The following is a 14,717-nucleotide window of genomic DNA, read 5'->3' on the forward strand; positions in this document are numbered from 1 at the left end:
AGCGATTGTGGGTGCACCTCGCTTCACCCACGTAACACCTATCTTCCGCGAGCTGCACTGGCTACCTGTCGATCTCCGGATACGCTTCAAGGTGCTACTTGCCACCCATAAAGCCCTCCATGGTAGTGGATCTGGGTACTTGAGAGACCGCCTACTGCCAATCACCTCCATTCGACCAATTAGATCTCACCGATTAGGCCTCCTCCGAGTTCCATCCGCCAATCAATGTCGACTGGCAACCACGCGGAGGAGAGCCTTCTCGGTGGCAGCTCCGTCCCTATGGAACGATCTCCCCGTGGAGATTTGTACCCTCACCACCCTCCAGACCTTCCGCACAGCCCTTAAAAACTGGCTTTCCTGTCAGGCCTGGGGCTAAAGATTGCAACCCGCCCGAATGGTATGAATGTTGTGTTTTAATGATGTATTGTTCTATATGTTAAAAGTTTGTTTCCCCCCACCCCTTTTAAGTTGTAAGCCGCCCTGAGTCCCCCCCAGGGAAAAGGGCGGCATATAAATAAACTTAAATACAAATACAAATACAAATACCTGCTCATATTGGCTAGGATTTAACTGTTGGAAAATGCAAATCAAAGCATCAAATCCTGCAAAATATATTAAAGTAAAAAAAAAAATCTGCAACAGGTAGGGGTTAATACTATGCTTCTTCTACGTTACCCTTATCACGGAGAGGAGGAGATAAGTATGCTGGTGGCACAATACTGGAAGAAGGAAGATTTGCCTACTGTTCAAGAATGGACATTAAAAGTAACAAACCTAGCAGAGATGGCCAAAAATATCAGCATATCTCAAGGACCATTCCAATGAGAGATATAAACTGGAGTGGAGAAGATGGATTGACTATACTCAAAATAAATATGGGACTAAGAAATTCCAGATAGTTTATGACTGAAGAAACAAGGAATGATATAATCTGTTTAGAGCTAGCCTAGCAAAGAGGAGTTAAAGCTCAAATGAAAGATGATATTAACTTTTTTTAAAGTTTATTTTAGAATATCTTTGTTAAAGATTTATACCCTGTATTGGTTCTGGGAAGTTGGGGAGGGGGGACGGTTGGGGGGGTTGGGGGGTTGGGGGGGTTGGGGGGGAGGATAGGGGGAGGGAAGTAAACATTTTTAAAAGTTTCAATTTTTTTCAAAATTTTCAATGAAAAAAAAAGTATGAACTTTTATCTTTCTATCTAGCAATGGGGATGTTCAAACACTTCTGGGTCAAACTTCAACCCATCTCTTTGATAAGCAACTGGTTTTCCTTTCCTCTCTCCGATGAGTAAACTGGGCTTGCATAACCGCTTTTGTTTATTCGTGCATCGAGTTCTGCAAATATGCTAGATTATTCAATTTGGCTGCTGTGCAAAGGAATCTGTACAGCTCCCGAGTTCCATGTAGTAAAAATTAGATCGATGTTAGTTGGCATTGGCTAAAATGATGGTTAATTCTAGGTCGTGATTTATTTCAATTGAGTTTGTTCTCACTCCACCCTCTGAGGGAGGAGAACATAACATTAGTTCATTTTAAAAGTTATTACATCAGAGTAAAACTGATTTTCCAAGCAAGCTGTTTGTAAGAGGTAGCCAGGTAAAATTCATCTTCTTTTATTGAATGGGGGGGCTGGGGGGTTCTTCTATTTTTCTATTTTTAATCAATAATGTTCTGATTATTTTTAAACTCCATTCATATTTTAATACTGAATTGAGAGTGATATTTTTTATTGCAAAAAGGTTGGCTGATGAAAGGTTTTTAATATATAATTTGCACCTTCCTTTTGAAGGAAATTCTGTTGAATTGCCCATTTTCAACACTACTTCTAAGTGACTTAGGGCATCAGATGAAGCGCTTAGAATCTTTTTGCAGAAAACTAAATATTATTCCAGGATTTTATGACTTTTCTGAAGATGCTCCTCAGATACCTGAAAATCTGAAATATTACAGCTATTTTCCTTCCATTTTCATGCAAAGCCAAGAAGAGAGACTGATAGTGATACCAGTTGTCAGAGTACATGGAATATTCTATTGCTTCTATCAGACTTCTGCTAGTTCTTTGAGCAGCTTAGCTGACAAAAACAAAGAGGAAAGACTCATTGTGTCAGCAGATCAGAGTTTCTTATATTGTGAAACAAGCTATTCTTTCTCTTATTGTGTATTACTCTGTGATGTTGTGGAAATCTTTAAATGAAGCCTGTATCAAGCACTTCTATTGAACTATTAAAGGAGTGGTGCCATTTCTACACTTATGTGTCTGATTGGGCATGATTCCATTCACATTTCTCCTCCCTTCAAATTTCAGAAGGTGAAGAATGTCATGTCAGAAAGGTGCTTTTTCAAGAGGCAACTGGACTTTTTCATTTTCCTTTCAAGACTTTTCACTTCTCATCCAAGAGTTTTATTAAGGGGGGGGGCACTTCCTATGTTTAAAGGAGCACAATGGAAGTTCTTTGGAGAATGATGTAGCGTACTTTACTCATCCTTGATATTTTCTCTGTAAAAGAACTACAAGAGGAAAATTTTGGTGATGATGGTGTTAATTTGCCAAAATTTTAGAAGATTAATATTTTCAAATAGAACTAGTGCCCTTGTTCTCTTCATCCCAAACAGCCTGGTATTGACCAGGTATTAGCAGAGGGGAAAAGGAAAGTGGGGTTCTTGCAAAGTATCTGCACTTGATTTCTTTTCATAAAAAATAAAGGGCATTGAAGTTGAAGGAAAAGAATGGATATCATCAGAGGAAGAAAAGAAGTCCAGAATTGTCCTGTGTGCACAATATCCAACAAGTTGTTTCTAAAATCACAAACCCCTTCCTAAACAGACATCTTTGGCTGGTCATTTAGGTTCCACCACAAAACCGCGCTAGACAAAAGCACGCTCGACGAAAGCGCGTACGTGACGTCATCACAGCGCGACGAAAACATCGCGCTGTGATCGATAAATGTAAAAATAAAGCGAAAACCTTACCCTAACCCCCCCAAACCTAACCCTAAACCTAACCCTAAACCTAACCCTTAACCTAACGCTAAACCTAACGCTAACCCTTAACCTAACGCTAAACGTAACCCTAACGCTCTAAACCTAACCCTAACCCTTAACCTAACCCTTACCTTTATGTGAATCGGCTTGCTTTAATTTTAATTTTATTTCAATTTTTAATTTTTTTCGTCACGCTGTGATGACGTCAAATGCGCGCTTTCGTCGAGCGCGCTTTTGTGGACCGCGGTTTTGACGGGTCACGGGTCATTTAAACCTTTTCTTTCTTGGTTGGTTAAAAAAAAGACCTCTTAACAACGCCAGTAATGTTTGATTAAAAGGATCAATAATCAGATTGATTGTACTAACCCTTGGTTTTTTTAACCATCCCTCAGCACAATCTCCTCCAAAGGCTATTTAAAAGTGTCATTATCTTGTATACAATGCCAGCTGATATTCTGCTGGTTCTCCCCAGAGCTCATAATAAAGCCTGATTGTATGTTTATTTTTTCATTTCCAGGAAGAAATACTTTTATCTGTGAATGGATTTCAGTTTATACACTGACTTGAAGTCTGACTTCAAACATGTCTGAGGAAAATATATATCGTACCTTAGGAAATGAATTTGCCATCTGGTCAACTTGCATTTTGGAAGGATGGTCAGGGTTTATTGTATATCCCTCAACTTGGATAGTAATTCTGATAATTTTATATTATCCCATTTTATCTATGTTGTCTCTCATGTATCTATACACTGCAATAATGTTTGCATGGAAAATGCTTGGCAATCTGCCAGATGATACCGAGAGCAAAAAATGGGACAAGCCAAAGAAATTTTTGGCACTGGCAGCTAAGTGGCATGGGAAAATTCTGCACGGTAAGTATATCTTAATTCATTCTTTAGGCAGAGATGAGGAATTTACTATCAGTCTAAGCATCATTTTTCTGACCACCCATAACGAGCAGTAATGTCCGGTTCCACCACAAAACCGCGGACGACAAAATCGCGCTCGACGAAAGCGCGTACGTGACGTCATCACAGCGCGACGAAAACATCGCGCTGTGATCGATAAATGTAAAAATAAAGCGAAAACCTTACCCTAACCCCCCCCAAACCTAACCCTAAACCTAACCCTAAACCTAACCCTTAACCTAACGCTAAACCTAACGCTAACCCTTAACCTAACGCTAAACGTAATGCTAACGCTCTAAACCTAACCCTAACCCTTAACCTAACCCTAACCCTAACCCTAAACCTAACCCTTACCTTTATGTGAATCGGCTTGCTTTAATTTTAATTTTATTTAAATTTTTACTTTTTTTCGTCGCGCTGTGATGACGTCAAATGCGCGCTTTCGTCGAGCGCGCTTTTGTGGACCGCGGTTTTGACGGGTCACGGTAATGTCCATCTGGGAGCTGCAACTGAATCTAATAGAATTTGAATAGAAAACTGATGTAAAGCGTCAATTTATGTATAAATCATTTTTTGTAAAAATGCTTCAGAAACTAGTCAAGAAACTCCCTTAGAAGTTGATTGAATCCTATGGTCAGGCATATTTTTAAAAAGAAAAACTTCATATATAACCCATACGCTACCAAAAATATTTAGGCATGTACATGTTGGTATCATTATATCCCTAAAAAATAACTAGAAAAATGTATAATTTTCATGTCCAGTGGTACAAAACATCAAAAATCAAATAGGAATGATCCCAAGAGGAGAAAAGGGTAACAGGATGGATCTCAAATCTTGGGAAACAATAGTACACACCCCATTGTCCTCCCCTGTGGGATAAGGACCAAGCCCAGTTTGTCTGACAAATGGCTATCCAACATCTTCTTAAAAACTTCCAGTGTTGGGGCATTCACAACTTCTGGAGACAAGCTGTTCCACTGATTCATTGTCCTGTCAGGAAATTTATCCTCAGTTCTAAGTTGCTTCTCTCCTTGATTAGTTTCCACCCATTGCTTCTTGTTCTGCCCTTAAGTGCTTTGGAGAATAGTTTGACTCCCTCTACTTTGTAGCAACCCCTGAGATATTGGAAGACTGCTATCATGTCTTCCCTAGTCCTTCTTTTCATTAAATTAGACATACCCAGTTCCTGCAACCATTCTTCATATCTTTTAGTCTCCAGTCCCCTAATCATCTTTGTTGCTCTTCTCTGCACTCTTTCTAGAGTCTCCACATCTTTTCTACATCATGGCGACCAAAACTAAATGCAGTATTCCAAGTGCAACCTTGCCAAGGCATTATAAAGTGGTATTAACATTTCATGTGTTATTTATTCTATCCCTCTGTTTATGCAGCCTAGAACTGTGTTGGCTTTTTTGGCAACTGCTGCACACTGCTGGCTCATATTTAAATGGTTGTCCACTAGGACTTCAAGATCCCTCTCACAGTTACTACTATTGAGCAAGGTACCACCTATACTGTACCTGTGCATTTCATTTTTCTTGACTAAATGTAGAACCTTACTCTTTTCACCATTGAATTTGATTTTTTTAGATAGTGCCCAACGTTCAAGTTTGTCAAGATCCTTCTGTATCTTAAGCCTGTCTTCTGGAGTGTTGGCTATTCCTGCCAGCTTGGTGTCATCTACAAATTTGATGAGTTCCCCATTTATTCCCTCATCCAAAGCATTGATGAAGATGTTGAAAAGTATTGGTCCTAAAAAAAAGCCTTGGGGTACTCCACTGGATACTTCCCTCCATATAGATGCCGTTCCATTGAGGACTACACATTGAGTGCGGTTGGTCAGCCAGTTACGAATCCATCTGGTGGTGATGCTGTCCAAACCACATTCTTCTACTTTATCTAGTAGTAGGTTATGGTCTACCTTATCAAATGCCTTACTGAAGTCCAAGTAAACTATATCAACGGCATCTGGTCCACTAATTTTGTCACTTTGTCAAAGAATGCAATAAGCTTAGTCTGGCATGATCTGAGCAGTGGTTAAATGCAGCACTGCAGGCTACTGCTAGATCAGCAGTTCAGCGGTTCAAATCTCACCGGCTCAGGGTTGACTCAGCCTTCCATCCTTCCGAGGTGGGTAAAATGAGGACCCGGATTGTTGGGGGCAATATGCTGACTCTCTGTAAACCACTTAGAGAGGCCTGAAAGGCCTATGAAGCGGTATATAAGTCTACTGCTATTGCTATTGCAAACCCATGTTGGCTATTACTTTGTTTGCTTCTAGGTGTTCACTAATTCGTTGCTTGATTATCTTTTCCAGAATCTTTCCTGATATTGAGGTCAGGCTGAAAGGTCTATAGTTTCCTGGATCTTCCCCCCCCCTTTTTTTTTTGAAGATGGGAACCACATCAGCTCTTTTCCAGTTCCCCGGTGCTCCAGGATCTCTGAAAGATATAGTTCAGTGGTTCTGAGATCTCGTCTGACAGTTCCTTCAGAACCCTGGGGTACAATCCATCCGGTCCTGGTGATTTGAACTTGTCTAGGGTAGACTGGTGCTCACTTTACCATTTTCCTCTCTATTTCAACTTGTGTTCCTAATCTGATTTTTGTGGTGCTGTTTTTGATAGGTTGGACTGTTTTATCCCTTTGTGTAAAAGACAAATGCAAAAAAATGAGCTAAATAGTTCTGCTTTCTCCCTGTTGCTTGTCACGTCTTGCCAATTCCTCCCAGCAATGGACCAATTGTTTCCTTAACTTTTTTCTTTTTTTTTTTAACATGTTGGAAGAAGCTTTTTTTTTTGTTATTTCTTACTTTTGTGGCAAGCCGTTCTTCATTGGGAGCCTTGGCTTTCCTTACTTCATTTTTACAGGCTCGAGCCATTTGCTGATATTCTGCCTTAGTCTGAATGTATTCAGAAACCTGTGTCCTCTCCTGTCCCGTTATTCCGAGGAAGCTCAGGGTCCCTTCTCAGCAATCCAGTTAAAAATGTATCTAGCTGCCCTTGAAGAGTATTCGGCGGCTTCAGCTGGTCCAGAATGCAGCCGCGCGAGCGATCGTGGGTGCACCTCATTTCACCCACGTAACACCTATCCTCCGCGAGCTGCACTGGCTGCCTGTTGATCTCCAGGTGCGCTTCAAGGTGCTAGTTGTCACCTACAAAGCCCTTCATGGTATTGGACCTGGGTACTTGAGAGACCGCCTACTGCCAATTACCTCCACTAGGCCAATAAGATCCCACAGATTAGGCCTCCTCCGAATCCCATCAGCCGGCCAATGTCGACTGGCAACTACCCGGAGGAGAGCCTTCTCGGTGGCTGCTCCGACCCTTTGGAACGAACTCCCCGTGGAGATTCGTACCCTCACCACCCTCCAGACCTTCCGCGTAGCCCTTAAAACCTGGCTGTCCCGACAGGCCTGGGGGCTAAAGACTTCAACCCCACTCGAATAGTATGACTGTTGCGCTTTTTAACGATGTATTGTCTTCATGTTTGTAACTTGTTTGTCCTTCCCTCCCCTTGAATTGTGAGCCGCCCTGAGTCCCCTCAGGGAAAAGGGCGGCATACAAATAAAGTAATCTAATCTAATCTAATCTAGTCACCTAATGATCAAAACTAGGACAGTTAGGATTACTGTCATTAAGAAAAGTGGTGACATGGTATTAGCTTAACAATCGCTCCATTCAACAAATCAATTTTAGGGTCCAATTCTGATTGTAAGTGAAGGATGACCTGCAAAGTCCAAAGGTTTCAGTCAGTTCAGTAACTGTTTAAAAGCTGATGCCTTTACATTGTATACTAACCCATCATTTACCATGGTTTTGGCATGGCGCAATATGGACATCAAACATTTTATATGTCTGTTAATAATTCTGGAAATGTAAGCAGAATACCAAAATTGTCTTTTAAAAATGTTTTACAAAGGTCAAAATATCCTAAGATTGTATTGAGATATTTAAGATAAAAGATAAGCTTTTATGTCAGTTTAATTGGTATGAATCTAAATGATTTATTGGAAGTTAGAAGGAATATGTTGTGTCGCAAATGTAATATAACACCTAAATATCATACGATTCTGATTGACATTGATGTTCTGATTGATCAATGTGACAGCACGTTGTTCCAGAAGTGACATATGATTTAAAATATTTAGCAATAGCAATAGCAGTTAGACTTATATACCGCTTCATAGGGCTTTCAGCCCTCTCTAAGCGGTTTACAGAGTCAGCATATCGCCCCCACAGTCTGGGTCCTCATTTCACCCACCTCGGAAGGATGGAAGGCTGAGTCAACCTTGAGCCGGTAAGATTTGAACCGCTGAACTGCTGAACTAGCAGTCAGCTGAAGTGGCCTGCAGTACTGCACCCTAACCACTGCGCCACCTTTAGCTTCACAAGTAGCTAAGAAAGATAAGGAAAGCAATTTTTCTATACAATCATATTTTCTTCTGGAGGAGACCCTTGTGAAACAATACTGAAGTCATTTCATTGATCCTCTGTTTAACAGGTTATGAGGTTTCTGGAGTAGAAAATCTACCAAAAGAACCAGCAATCTTTGTTTTTTACCATGGAGCTTTTCCAAAGGACATCTATTTTTTTGTCCATAAGATGTATAGACTTACTGGGAAATTTTGGTATTGCGTGATGCATCATACTCTTTTTTGGCTACCAGGTAAAAATACTATACGTTTAGTTTTAATTATCATCAAAAGACATTGATTCAGTGGTGTGGAAAGTCCAATTTTTTCCCCCTTTAATCTCTTAGCTGAATTATGATGTTTTCTTTTACAAGCAAGAACTGGATGATTTTTTAGGTCTGCTTTTGCAGGACTAACTCTGTACTTTGACCTTCAACACAACGTTCATCCGACAAGAGAAGAGAGCGTAGACATTCTGAAACAAGGGAACCACCTGATAGTTGTACCAGGAGGACTGCGGGAGCAGAACTATGGAAATAATCATTACAAACTAATATGGGGGAAACGGAAAGGATTTGCTCATACAGCCATCAATGCAAAAGTGGTGAGCCATTTGTCATTTTCCTAGTCCTGCTCTTAACTGAAAAATGTATTTGTAAAGGCTATGCTTACGTGCTCTACATGGGGCTGCCCTTAAGGAGCATCCGGTGACTTCAGCTAGTCCAGAATGCGGCCGCGTGAGCGATCGTAGGTGCACCTCGGTACACCCACATAACACCTATCCTCCGCGAGCTGCGCTGGCTACCTGTCAATCTCCGGGTGCGCTTCAAGGTGCTACTTACCACCCATAAAGCCCTTCATGGTAGTGGATCTGGATACTTGAGAGACCGCCTTCTGCCAATTACCTCCTCGCGACCCATTAGATCACATAGATTAGGCCTCCTCCGAGTTCCATCTGCCAGTCAGTGTCGACTGGCAACTACGCGGAGGAGAGCCTTCTCGGTAGTAGCTCTGACCCTTTGGAACGATCTCCCCGTAGAGATTCGTACCCTCACCACCCTCCAGACCTTCCGCACAGCCCTTAAAACCTGGCTATCCCGTCAGGCCTGGGGTTAAAGAATGTAACTCATCCCCACCCGAATGGTATGAATGTTGTGTTTTACTTTTAATTATGTATTGCTTTTATGTGCTATTGTTTGTATCCCCCTCCCCATGAGTTGTGAGCCGCCCTGAGTCCCCTCAGGGAAAAGGGCGGCCTATAAATAAATTTTCAAATACTCAAATACTCAAATACTCAAATACTCATATCAATCATTTATACCTATTGGCAAAAGAACAGAAAAGTGAATGCAACCATCAATCAGATTTGACAGACCAGGAAACGGCGAATCTGTCCTTTCTTATGCTCCAAAAAATTGGTTTCTTTACACATACTACTATTATCTACATATTTCTCTTTCATTTAAAATTTATGGATTTTTTTTATTGGCAACGTTTTACATTAGTATTATGTTTTCCTGTTCTAATTGCAATATTATTTTCTCTTCTTTTTCTTTTTGTTATTCAGATGCTAGCTACATCCCTAGTTCATCTACACCCTCAATTTTCACTGATACTATTGATAATGTCACTGTAAGGGCCTAATTTGTTGAGGAATACTTAATTTCTCTGGGATTTTCTTTCTTTTCTGTTTTGTTTTTCAAAAATAGGTTGTGCTCTCTGCTGATATTCCTTTTTAAGTTAATATCATGTTGTATGAAATAATATTTCATGAAGGCTTTATGTGAATCCCAAAGGATTTCCAATCTGTGACTTTACATAAATATTTTTTTTAAAAAAAAATTCTCCTTGCAGTCCTCAATTATTCTTTTTGTGTATCAACCTTTCATTTAATCCCCATCAAAAGAATAAGATTTTCTCTACGTTATTTTCCTAGAATTAAATATGAAAGAGAAAGTAGATTGTAGATTGTAGATGTTTATTTATATGCCGCCCTTTTCCCCAAGGGGACTCAGGGCGGCTCACAACCCAAAGGGGAGGGGGAGACAAACTTTTAACATATAAGACAATACATAATTAAAAACACAGCATTCATACCATTCGGGCGGGTTACAGTCTTAGCCCCAGGCCTGACGGGATAGCCAGATTCTGAGGGCTGTGCGGAAGGTCTGGAGGGTGGTGAGGGTACGAATCTCCACGGGGAGATCGTTCCATAGGGTCGGAGCTGCCACCGAGAAGGCTCTCCTCCGGGTAGTTGCCAGTCGGCATTGACCGGCAGATGGAACTCGGAGGAGGCCTAATCGATGAGATCTAATAGGTCGCGTGGAGGTAATTGGCAGTAGGCGGTCAGTTAGAAATTTGATCCATGATAATCCCTGTCCTATAAGAGACAGTGAAACCCAGTATTTTATTTCTTTCATGTACAGGGACTAAAATGGTCTCATTATTTCTTTCTTTTCCTTCATCTAGCCAATCGTACCTATGTTTACACAAAATATTAGAGAAGCATATGTATCATATGGAAATATACGTAAGTAAAACTTTATTTATTCTCAGGAATATTATTACTTTTGAGGCTAGAAATGTATGCATCCGCATCTTTGCCTACCATGTTTAATTTAAAGATACTGTAGCTCAATCATCAGACCTTTGCTGTAAAATCTGATTCAGTACATTTCCCAAAGGTGATGTCATGGGATTTTATGGACCCAAGGCTGACCCAGAAATTATGGAAATTCAGCAAAGTTAACCATATATTTTAAATGCATTGGTGCTTATTACAGGAAGCCCACCTGTCTGTCCATCCATCATCTTGCCTTCTATCAGCCTTGTGAGATCTATACGTATGTTTTTCATAATTCTAATTTTCTAAGCCTTTTAAAATATAAATTGAACTTTGCAAATTGTAGCTCTCAAACATGGGAACTTCCCCCCCCCTTTCAACTGAAAAACCTTTACTTTACTAAGTTCCAATACTGCTACTAAAAATTGCTAATATTCAAATATAGGATTTTAGAAAGACTAATACATAACTCGCAGACTGCTGCTAATATGTGTTTCTAAAATTTTCTAAATCTTGGTACCCAGGACCAATGAGATGGTTATATGAGCGAATTCCATGGTTTACCTTTCCAGTACGTGGATTGTTTCCAGTTAAACTTATAACCCATATTGGAAAACCAATTCCATATGATCCAAATATATCTGCTGAAAAATTAGCTGAAAAAGTAAGTATTATAAGGGAATAAAATATATATTCAAATTTTCACTTTGTCCATGAAATTATAATTCTATAGTAACAGTTATTAGAATACACAACTTAGATATACAGAATTATAGTTCAGTGCTTGGTACTTAACTGTCAGTGTAAGACTATTATCCATCCATCCATCATCCATCCATCACTGTTTAAACATCACTTATTCAAACTATTCAACAAGGCTAGCTGCTTGCTTAAATGAAAACATTCATCAAATTGCTATCATACTAAAGCCCTAAGAACTGCAGCAAACAGCTAAAGTTCTCTTCAATGGTAGCTTCACATAGAATAAATGAAAACATTTTGAGAAATGACAAAGGCAGGAGTCAGTGTCTGAAGACGGAGTCCAAGAATAGGTATAGCTTTCAGATCTGTTGAGGACTGTTTAGGGCACAGCTTCAATCTCCTGTTCGAGCAAATGCTGTAGTTCACAAATATCCCATTGCATACTAACTTCTTTTGTAAAGACTGCAACCATGTCAAGATCAGTAGGCAGAATTTTCATGTCATCAGATGATTTCAGTATAATAAAGCATCTGACTTTCTGGGATTCAACTCTTAACTCCTTCAAGTCCTTCACAAATCCAAGCAGCAATCAAGTCTGCCATTTATCTCCTGTTTAATTTGTAATGCTGATAAATATCATCACATTAATGATATGAGGCTCCAGATTGTTGAAGACAAAGTGATTCAACTCAGTCACATTTATAGTATTTTATAGTCCTTAGAGCACCTTTCTATATGTCCTGCTTCTTTATTTTTCTGATCAATAGAATGGAGCATCCTTTCCTTAGAGGAAAAATGGGCTCGACATAGAATGCAAGAGGGAAGCTCAGCTGCGAAATTTAAAGATTCATATAGCCTATAAAGCCATAATCAATTTCCTTTGGGATATGCATGTTCTGAAAAACCAATTATTGTGGCATCTAAACTGAGTTATGAGTTATGAGTTATGAAAGTTTATTTATATGCCGCCCTTTTCCCTGGGGGGACTCAGGGCGGCTTACAACTCAAGGGAAGGGGGAAACAAACATTTAACACATAAGAACAATACATAATTAAAAAGCACAACATTCATACCATTCAGGTGGGTTACAATCTTTAGCCCCAGGCCTGACGGGATAGCCAGATTTTAAGGGCTGTGCGGAAGGTCTGAAGGGTGGTGAGGGTACGAATCTCCACGGGGAGATCGTTCCAAAGGGTCGGAGCTGCTACCGAGAAGGCTCTCCTCCGCGTAGTTGCCAGTCGACACTGACCGGCAGATGGAACTCGGGGGAGGCCTAATCTATGTGATCTAATTGGCCGCACAGAGGTAATTGGCAGTAGGCGGTCTCTCAAGTAAGTTTACATATTCAAGTAAATGCTGAATCCAGATAATTGTGGTTTACTCAACAAGCCACAGCTAGGAGCAAATTAAATGAAAGGCATCCAGGTTCTATTTTGTTTTTTGTTTTAATTATACTACTGAATGTAGGCAGAGAAGTAATTCTACACTGTATATGCACCATATGAGTTAACCCAAAGGAAAAATGTGATTTATCTGATTATGTACATTGTGGTATCAGTAGGAACAGAGAAAAAAAATCTTTGCCATAAATTGGAATTTTACATATATAGTATGTTTAAATATGTTCTATAGAATAGTCTATATCTTAATTCTGAAATGTTCTCTCTATAATTTCTGAAACATAAATCTAATTATGTCACCTTTTTTCTTTCTTTTCCGCATCTCACCCATGCCATTCCATCTCTCCAACAGACTCAAAGGGCAATAGAGGCTTTACGGGACAAACACCAGGAAATCCCAGGAAACATATTGCGTGCTCTAAGGCAACGTTTTGAGACATGTAACAAAGAAAAATAGTGATATAACAACAATTGTGTGTGTGTGTGTGTTTTGTGTGTGTGTGTGCGTGCGTGCGGGTTTAGATAACATATGTGAATGTGTAGTTTTTGGTTCCCCAATGAACCTTTGCTAAAATAAATAAAAATGAAAGATTGAGATGGGGAAGAATATATGTTTATTTCAATGTGTTTAAATAGCAGTTAGACTTATATACCGCTTCATAGGGCTTTCAGCCCTCTCTAAGCGGTTTACAGAGTCAGCATATCGCCCCCACAGTCTGGGTCCTCATTTCACCCACCTCAGAAGGATGGAAGGCTGAGTCAACCTTGAGCCGGTGAGATTTGAACAGCTGAACTGCAGATAACAGTCAACTGAAGTGGCCTGCAGTGCTGCATTTAACCACTGCGCCACCTCGGCCCAACATCAGAATAAATTTCATTTGAAAATACCAAGGCATTACATGATTATCATTCCATCCTTTTATGAATTATGTTTGGATAATCCTGGTGACATCACACTTGTGTCAGAAGGACTGAAGTGCGTCTGGATTGAAAAGATTAGTTGAAGAGATCACTGTTGCCCAGAGGACACCCAGTTGGGGGTTCCTTCATGTTCCTGGTCTCAATGGTCCAAAGTTCAGACTTAGCCAAAACAGTTTCACTCTGGAACTGTGAAACAGAATCTCAACGTTTATTTCGGCTGGGGCCTCGGCACAAATTGAGGCCTGTTAAAGTTAATGGTGAAGTCATCACTGGAAGCCACGTGTTTTGTAGGTGGGATCCATGCTCTGTCCTCCTGGACAGATCTCTAGCCATTCAACCACCATCCGATAGCCGACTGGTTCAGCTAGCAGTCCTTTTCAATAAACAGTCCGCCAGGGATCCATTCTCCTTTCTCAGCAACCAGTTTGCCTGTTCTGACCTAGACTTCCTCAGACAGCATAAATCACAATCTTAGTCCCAAAATCCCTCTTTTATTTAGACGGCTGTGAATTATGGTCATTCACAAACACTCCGACAGATGTCTGCTCAGGGGTTCCACCACAAAACCGCGGAGGACAAAATCGCGGTCGACGAAAGCGCGCATTTGACGTCATCACAGCGCGACGAAAACATCGCGCTGTGATCGAAAAATGTAAAAATAAAGCGAAAACTTTACCCTAACCCCCCCAAACCTAACCCTAAACCTAACCCTAACCCTAACCCTAACCCTAAACCTAACCCTTAACCTAACCCTAAACCTAACCCTTAACCTAACCCTAAACCTAACGCTAACCCTTAACCTAATGCTAAACATAACCCTAACGC

The 14,717-nt window shown here is 40.3% G+C and overlaps 1 protein-coding gene across 1 annotated transcript; it reads left to right on the forward strand.

The window, feature by feature from the left end:
• Nucleotides 1-3,563: 3,563 nt before the first annotated feature.
• LOC148049265 (DGAT1/2-independent enzyme synthesizing storage lipids-like) lies at nt 3,564-13,428 on the forward strand. Its single transcript, XM_087703874.1, has 6 exons — nt 3,564-3,855; nt 8,395-8,559; nt 8,716-8,909; nt 10,775-10,835; nt 11,393-11,532; nt 13,324-13,428. Exons 1-6 carry the CDS (start codon nt 3,564-3,566, stop codon nt 13,426-13,428), a joined length of 957 nt encoding a protein of 318 aa, XP_087560000.1.
• Nucleotides 13,429-14,717: the final 1,289 nt, after the last annotated feature.

Source organism: Thamnophis sirtalis, unplaced genomic scaffold (genome assembly GCF_051295495.1).
Source record: "Thamnophis sirtalis isolate CommonGarterSnake01/CBP01778 unplaced genomic scaffold, rThaSir2_p1.2 scaffold_2, whole genome shotgun sequence".
Classification (NCBI taxonomy): Eukaryota; Metazoa; Chordata; class Lepidosauria; order Squamata; family Natricidae; genus Thamnophis; species Thamnophis sirtalis.